Source organism: Momordica charantia (assembly GCF_013281855.1).
Source record: "Momordica charantia cultivar OHB3-1 chromosome 3 unlocalized genomic scaffold, Mcharantia_2.0 BLBB01000003.1, whole genome shotgun sequence".
In the NCBI taxonomy this organism is placed as follows: Eukaryota; Viridiplantae; Streptophyta; class Magnoliopsida; order Cucurbitales; family Cucurbitaceae; genus Momordica; species Momordica charantia.
Genome location: NW_028275161.1, coordinates 20,411,045 through 20,419,015, shown reverse-complemented (window position 1 = coordinate 20,419,015; position 7,971 = coordinate 20,411,045). Strand labels below are relative to the sequence as shown.

The 7,971-nt window shown below is 36.7% G+C and overlaps 2 protein-coding genes across 3 annotated transcripts in view; one reads left to right on the top strand and one right to left on the bottom strand.

Annotated features, from left to right (window-relative positions):
- The first annotated feature begins 204 nt into the window (after positions 1-204).
- PRXR1 (Peroxidase superfamily protein) lies at positions 205-2,210 on the top strand. The gene is made up of 4 exons (XM_022284311.2): positions 205-685; positions 779-967; positions 1,054-1,219; positions 1,495-2,210. Exons 1-4 carry the CDS (start codon positions 455-457, stop codon positions 1,902-1,904), a joined length of 996 nt encoding a protein of 331 aa, XP_022140003.1. The 5' UTR covers positions 205-454; the 3' UTR covers positions 1,905-2,210.
- A 610-nt stretch (positions 2,211-2,820) lies between these two features.
- The window catches only part of LOC111010771 (uncharacterized), a 29,326-nt gene continuing 24,175 nt past the window's right edge, over positions 2,821-7,971 (bottom strand). The window contains exons 7-12 of one of the 2 annotated variants that reach the window (XM_022284309.2): positions 5,422-5,665; positions 4,577-5,332; positions 4,224-4,414; positions 3,868-4,074; positions 3,564-3,624; positions 2,821-3,438 (exon numbers count right to left, since the gene is read on the bottom strand). In XM_022284309.2, coding sequence (XP_022140001.1) covers positions 2,878-3,438; positions 3,564-3,624; positions 3,868-4,074; positions 4,224-4,414; positions 4,577-5,332; positions 5,422-5,646 — 2,001 coding nt within the window. In that variant the 5' untranslated portion in view covers positions 5,647-5,665 and the 3' untranslated portion in view covers positions 2,821-2,877. Of the gene's footprint in view, positions 3,439-3,563; positions 3,625-3,867; positions 4,075-4,223; positions 4,415-4,576; positions 5,333-5,421; positions 7,182-7,971 lie in introns of those variants that run through there. The other variant, XM_022284310.2, reaches the window with a different exon arrangement.

Sequence of the window (7,971 nt, the reverse complement as noted above, 5' to 3'; positions counted from 1 at the left end):
TGGACACGTGGGTAAGAGAAATATGAGATCTTACCGATGAAATAAATGTATGGCAGTTCGTGCTGACTCATCCTTCAAGTTTCATCAAAACTTCACGAGAGAGGATTATAAAATGAAAATAAAAGCTAAAGTCCAAGAAATCTGTCAAGAGTAGTAAATGAATCACAGCGCCATTGAAAGACAACTCAAATTGCATGCAAACCCAGAAAATTATTCAACAAACCCACGTCAAATTTCTCCTCAAAATCCTATTTTTATCACTTCCTCCAACTTTTCTTACCCAAAAGTGAGGGAGTTTCAAGACCATTAATATACAAAATAATCCATCCTTTACTTTCATAACACCCAAAAAAATCTCTCTTTTTTCTCTCTCTTTCCATTATTTAAGAAGTAGCCAAGTGAGAGCCAAAAGCAAGTTCAGTGGACAGTGTTGAAAGAAAGAACCACAAGAGAAATGGGTTCCAGAACTCTGTTTTTCTTCATCTTGCTTTCCTTTTTAGCTGCTTCTTTCAGGTCTGCTTCTGCGGAGGACGAGGCAGACAATGGACTTGTTATGAACTTTTACAAGGACACGTGTCCCCAAGCTGAAGATATCATCAAAGAACAAGTCAGGCTTCTCTACAAGCGCCACAAGAACACTGCATTCTCCTGGCTCAGGAACATCTTCCATGACTGCGCTGTTCAAGTAATTCTCTATAATCTTTCCATGGATTTTCCCTCTTTTTCAAATTTCTGGGTGATTTTTGCTGATATAACCTCGTATTGATGTCGAGGGCAGTCCTGTGATGCATCTCTGCTGCTGGATTCGACAAGAAGGACCCTGTCCGAGAAGGAAACTGACAGGAGCTTCGGACTCAGGAACTTTAGGTACATTGAGACCATAAAAGAAGCAGTGGAGAGGGAGTGCCCTGGAGTTGTGTCCTGTGCGGACATCCTCGTCTTGTCCGCCAGAGATGGCATTGTTTCTGTAAGTATATGTATTCTCTTTCATTCTCTGTTTTTTCACTAACTTTTCCAGATTTAGAAGTTGTAATTGGCTGTTTCTTTTTGCAGCTTGGAGGACCTTACATCCCACTTAAGACAGGCAGAAGAGATGGGAGGAGAAGCAGAGCTGATGTGGTGGAAGAGTACCTTCCAGACCACAACGAGAGCATGTCTGTTGTTCTTGAAAGATTTGCAGGCATGGGTATCGACACCCCTGGAGTGGTCGCTTTACTAGGTAAACGTTCGATGTCCCATGTCTTGATACGCTCCACTGCGTCAGCTTAAGCTTTTGGGGTTAGTGTTAATTTAGAATCTGATATTAGAGCAGCAAATTTTGTGTTCGAACCCTGTGTTAATTTCAGTCTCAGTATCACTTTTCAGACTTTCCAAACAGGAGTCCTGCAGAAGCTTGTTAAAGTTCCCATTTTGATCTATGATCTCCCAATATCTTTTTGGATGAAAAAAGTCAGTGAAAACTTACTAGATCTGAATTCATATGCCATGGTGCAGGAGCTCATAGTGTTGGTAGAACACACTGTGTGAAGCTGGTTCACCGGCTGTACCCAAAGGTAGACCCTGTGCTGAACCCTGGCCATGTAGAGCACATGCTGTACAAGTGTCCTGATGAGATCCCAGATCCCAAGGCTGTGCAGTACGTGAGGAACGACCGTGGCACACCCATGATTCTGGACAACAACTACTACAGGAACATACTTGACAACAAGGGGTTGCTGATAGTGGACCACCAACTGGCCACAGACAAGAGAACAAAGCCATACGTGAAGAAAATGGCCAAGAAGCAAGACTACTTCTTCAAGGAATTCTCTAGAGCCATCGCCATCCTCTCTGAGAACAACCCTCTCACTGGCACAAAGGGTGAGATCAGGAAGCAGTGCAATGTTGCCAACAAGCTGCACTGAATGAATTGTGGGCTAAAGAAAGAAGAATCAAGCTCTCGCTCAAGATCCATTTCTCTGGTTAAGGGAGATGGGAGTGAGGTTTGGCTGAATAAGACTGGTTTTTCCATCTGTTGTTAGGTTTAGGTAATTAAAGTGGGTTTGTTTTGATGGAATCTGTGCTGGTGACTGCTGCTTCTGTTTGTTCTGTAGGATTATGCTAAGTTGTGCTTATATTACAAGCTTGATGTTGGTAAAAGGGGAATATATGGATGGATGTTGGAGCTGTATGTATGTATGAAAGGATGGTGTATGGTGATGGGTTTTTCATGATCCGTGCGAATGTACTTAATTTATCTTCTTGTCGTGATAAAAGCTGCACAATGGCAAGAGATTCAGGCTTTGTACTACAATCATACTGAATTAGATGCGATTACATGGTTAAAAAGCACTGAAAATATTGGAAGGAGAACCAAAAGAAAGATCTGTCCATGTAAAAAATAAGATAAATAAACAGAAAGGAAAAGATTCATTTGCATCCAAGTAAATGCACTTGTCATGGTATTTTGCAACAAAATAATTGAAATCTTGGGACTCACATTGGATGAACGTTTGACTAGTGGAGCCAGATGAAGAAAATTGGAACAAGAAGAGAAATAACAGTCAATAACAATATTAGAATTTTCACAACTTTAGCAGTAACGATTCTTGAGCATCTACTAGCTGATAATAACAAATCTAAAGATGGTATTCTTTTTTTTTATCAACAAGAACTTATCAAGATGAGTGAAGATGCTACAGATAAATCTGATAATAATTTTTCATTCAGATGAATGGAGGAATAATACAAAAACAAGGAGTGGTGACTTAGTCATCATCTTACCCCACTTAGAATGAGACACAAAAGTAAGGGAATAACTGATAATGTGGGTCCTAAATTTAAAGCAGAGTAATACAAGGGGAGACCGAGTTACCGTTTGCTGCTTGTTGATATGTTTTAATCTTTACTGCTTGAAGTACTGTCAGAGTTACTATCCGTTTCTTCTGAGATGTCCTCATTCTTTGCATTTTCTTCCACAGGTTTTAGTATGAAGGGGCTGCATGGAAGGCTGCCACAAGGATGAGTTTGGAAGGATATACAATTTCCACTAGATGGAAAAGAATGGTAAGTATAAGGAGAAGGGTAAAGTCCTGGATTGAATGAGTTGGGAGGAGGCCAATACATCAGAGGAACAAATGCGTTTGGTGGGAAATAATTAAATGGGTGTTGATTTTGGTAGGAGGCCACACCACAGGAACTTCCAACCACTGGGTTGGAAATTGGATGGTTACTATCAACTGGTGTCTGAGATGGAGATGGCAGTGACTGAAATGCTGCCACAGCACTAGTTTGGATTGAAGTATATCCTACTGATCCAATTTGTGTTGAAAATGATGACTGATGGGCTGCTGTCTTTTGTGAAGAGCCAGGTTGTTCATTGGTGTTACTTTGTTTTTTCCCCCTTGGTTTTGTTGGAATAGTTCTTCCAGCTAGCTGCTCCTGAACAGATTTGTCATCCTGTGTTGAACAAAATTGTGTCAATATCTCAACCTTCATGATGCAATTTGCAGAATTATAGCATCTGAAACACTTCACTGAATATGAGTACAGAGATTCTGAGTTAAGAGGGGTTGCGATCTTACAAATTTGTCAATCGTTGAGCGTGCGAGGAATAACTCTTCGCCTTCGGCATCTTTGTCTGTCCTGCAACAGTAAGTTTATTGCTGAAGTGCTACATTGTATGATTGTGGTTATAAAGTGTCACTAACAATCTTTTTTGGTAAATAAATCGAGAACATCCTATAATTTGTTACAAAAAGGAGCTTTATTATTATGTCAAAGACAAGGATCTTGAGTTGTGGCCACAATCCTCCAAAATCCATATTTCAAAATGCACCTTTCTTGCTTCATTTTTCCTGTCATGCTACTTCGTTTGCAATTTAATACCTGTAGTATTTCTGAAGCAAGTCCAAATTACGATATTTGGTTTCTTTGCGGACGAGATCATCTGGAAAACCAGCCATGAAGAGAAGGGTAATGCCCAAGGCTTTGAAGAAAAAACTCCCACTGCGAGTATTAGCCAGCATAGCCATCCTGCACATGAGTGGCCCAAAAGACTTGAGCTTGTTTCTTCCCATTCGCTGCCTCACATATCTGGCCATAATCAGTGACAAAATCTTCATAACAGTTAATAACTATGAACACAACTACGCAAAGGAAACTTCTAAAGCTAATCCATGTCAATGAGAATGATAAAAATTGAAATAACGAAGCGTGCTCTCCTTCCCAAACGGTTATCTTACTCGTTCTGCGGGAGGTTCCTCGTCCTGCCGCCGTATTTGATGCAGAGAAATAAGCAAGAAGGACAGTTAGCATCCAATGGTCGCATAGCTTTCTCTTCCTCAAGTATTTGAACAGGGCATAATGTCGGGTGGTGTCTATTGGGGTAGAAGATCTTCCTCCTCACACCAGGATTCTCATACAAGACATGCTCCTGATAACAAGTACTTTTTAGCCTAACAATGGAAAGAATCAAAGAAGGAGAGCTAACTTTATTATCCTACGAAAATGAAAACATTTAAACTCCATGGGAGTAAGGAGAGGAAATACAACACATTTTTTGAAACATGTGTCTAATAAATCTTGAGCTGCTTACCCCAGGATCTTGAGGAGAAATGAATGGCTCTCCTTTTCTTAGAATACTGAAATGATTGAAGTCTAACTCGTAGATCTCCTCACAACCATGCCTTATACCAAGACATGAAAAAACTACTATCTTCCTCATGGTGTGGGACTGTGCATTTTTCTGCAGCAAGATTTCTGATTCAATAATCCCCTTTACTTCTTTAGGACAGAAAGCTAACTTTGGAGGCTTTCTTTGGAGTGATACATTTCGTAATCCTACATTATACACTAAAGTTTTTTTGGCTTCACTTCTCTCTTCTACCTCAGTTTTAGGCTCCTGTCCTTTTCCATATTCTTCAGCTTCTGTTTGCTCATCTACAAATGTTGGCTTATTTTCAGCACAAGAGCGGTTCTCCGAATATCCTGCATTCGAATCGAGATCGATATCTTGTTCAATATCATGGACACTTTTTGAATTCCCATTAATTTCCCAATCCTTTATGTCAAAAGGAACATCAATCTCCTCCTGATAATAATCATCTTCATCATCGGTTTCGTCTGTATCTACACCATCCGCAGTAACATCACATTCCTTCAATTTTTCACAATGCACAAACTGTGTCTCATCCATACTCATCCAACTGACCAATCGATTTTCTGGATTTGCATCTTTGGGGGTGAAACAGTGAGTGCCACACTTCATTACTGTTTCATTTTTCTCAACACTATCTTCTTTGCTTCTTTTAAGCCTCTTGAAGCTTCTTGGCATTGACTTGGAACAACTGCCCTGAAATGAAAAGGTGAAGAAATGGTCGTTGAGCACATGAAAGAAAATGAAAAGAAATCAGTGACCAAATTAGAACCAAGAAATCATACAAGTCCATCAGCAAGTTGGGTTTCCTTATACACTCTTTCCTGTAACAATTTAGCTTCAAGAAATGATATTCTGTCCAGCAGTTCAGCATTTCTCTGTCTCTCCCTCTGTAACTCATCGGCCATTTGTGCAATAACATTCACATTCTCCCCTTTGGATTCCTGGTCTATTGCAGCACATAATGCAGGCCCATTCACTAAACCAGCACAACCTTGAAGCTCCACCATCGACAAAATTCCAAAAAGACTATAGCTTAGGAACAAATCATCAACTTACTTCCCAATCCCAATACCAAAATTCGTCAAGAGAGCAAAATAACAAAAAAGAGGCTAAAATCAAAGAAACCCTTCTCGGAAAGGAGAGATTTTCCTCAAGCAAATGCTCATGAATAGAGAAGGAAACTTGAAAACAATGGGAAATGTAAATGGTGAAAACAATGGCAAATGTAAATGGCCAAAATTTCAATGAGAAACAAAATGCATTAGAAATTAGTTGAACAAAGATGAATCCCAGAACAGAGCAGAGCAGTGGGGAGAAGAGATGACATGCAACAGCACGTGCAGTGGCATTCTCTCTATCGTACCAAATTGCATATTAAAATGCCAAAAAAAAAACATTGCTACTTTCCATGGCACAGTCACCATATCCCATTAAATTACATTATATTAAATTTCATAAGTAGTTGAATAAATACGAAGTAAAAAATCGTAACATGTGTCTTATCTGCTGACTTACTTTAAATTTATAAATGATTTATAATAAATATTTTTAATTAAAAAAAATGAAAGTACATGTTGGATTATATATGTTAAATTAATAGAGTTGGGAAACAGCTGTAATTGCAAAGGGGATTCTTATTGGAGGCCTAAAAGAGAGGCATCAGTGAAGTTTCTGCCGCCTGTTTCTTGGATTATTAAACTTATTCCGCAAATTAATTCTCTAATATTATTTTTAAAATAAAAAGATATTTGGTGGATTAATCTTTATCCTTTTCACCCTTGAATATTTTACAATTCATTATTATATAATTTTTTTTAATTTCTCTCTTTGGATGGTGAAACATTTAAATAGAAAAAAAAAACAAGATTCCTCCATGTATTTTTCTTTTGAAATAACTAGTTTTTTTTTTCTTTTTTAAATTAATATGTCAGGGAAAAGAAGGATCTATATTTTTCAAATTCCAAACAGACTATGGGATAATAATAGAAAAATGCGTGCACACGTGCAAATAATAAAAGTAGTGGGGGAGGCATTGAGTAATAAAACAAGCGCACGTGCAGGTGCAATGCTGATTTAAATTAAATGTTTGTCCCTTAATTGCAGTTTTTTTTGGTGTCAGGGGAATACTAAGCTCTCAACCTTGGATGCCTATTCTCTAAACTTTTTGGGGCAGCTCGGGTAAAATGACAAGAATGTCCTTCGTCCAGTATTTGTGTTCAACGGCTGTTTGGCTTGGGCAGAATGGTAGTTTCACTTGAAAGGGATTCTTATAGAAGTTAAAAGTAGGGTAAATGCCAATTAATCCCAGCCTTAATTTGCAGCCCCATCAAGAAAAGCATGTGCAAGGAAAACTTGGAGCCTAAGGGTTCCCATGGACGTTTATTTTCCCTTTTTTTTTTATTTGGACCAAACGTGTTTGGAATAAACGTGTATTTTAGATTGATATCAATTGATGTGACCTTACAACATTTAGATCTTGTAAGATAATAATAAATTTTAAAATTCAGTTATCTATTTAATTTTTTAAAACGTTTTCAATATCTAAGCTAAGTTTTGAAAATAAAAAAGTGATCAAAATCTTGGTTATATTTAAGAAATTTGGTTAATAATTTCAATTCATAAATTATACATATTTGGAAAACAATAAGGAAAAGTTTTTTAAAAAGCTTGTTTATTCAATTTTTTTTAATAACGTTGTTTAGTGTTTATTTTTAGGTAAGTTGGTTTAACCAGAAACTAAACGCCAAAGTAAAATAGCATCAAGAAAAATTCATTTTTTAAATTCTGTAAAAAATCATTTCTTTTTGTTTTGAACAAATTACAAATAATAACACTTATTACTATCATTTTTACTTTTCATACGTCATTCATTCTCTTTCTTTTCAAACATTTTTAAAATTTGGGTTAAAATAATAACAAAACTAGTTTCTTTTTTTTTTTTAACAAAAAAGTAGCAATTGAAATATCTACTTGAGTAAATATTTAAAATGTATATACATAAATTAACAAAGGTTAAAAGTTCGAGTTCTTTTAATGGTAATATTAATCCATCAATATATTGTACAAATTAGAAAAACAAATAAGGAAAATTTTAAACTCTTTCTTATATGGTCACTTCTGTAATTTTCATGAAAGGACATAGTTGTAATTTTTTCAAATTATCATTCAAATAATATTCAAATTTATTTATACAATGTTGGCTTTTCATTATATGAAAACATGTTCCAATATCGATTATTCTCCTTTTTCCAGACATTTTTAAAATTTGATTTTTCTAACCAATTATCACACTGTACTTTATTGGTAATATCAATCTAATCAATATTATGAGT

What these genes read in the sequence shown, in the direction of transcription:
- PRXR1 (XM_022284311.2), top strand. Translation starts at nt 455, where the DNA reads ATGGGTTCCAGAACTCTGTTTTTCTTCATCTTGCTTTCCTTTTTAGCT. An exon ending in CCAGAGATGGCATTGTTTCT is followed by an intron (nt 968 to 1,053) that starts GTAAGTATATGT and finishes TTCTTTTTGCAG; the next exon opens with CTTGGAGGACCTTACATCCC. An exon ending in TGGAGTGGTCGCTTTACTAG is followed by an intron (nt 1,220 to 1,494) that starts GTAAACGTTCGA and finishes GCCATGGTGCAG; the next exon opens with GAGCTCATAGTGTTGGTAGA.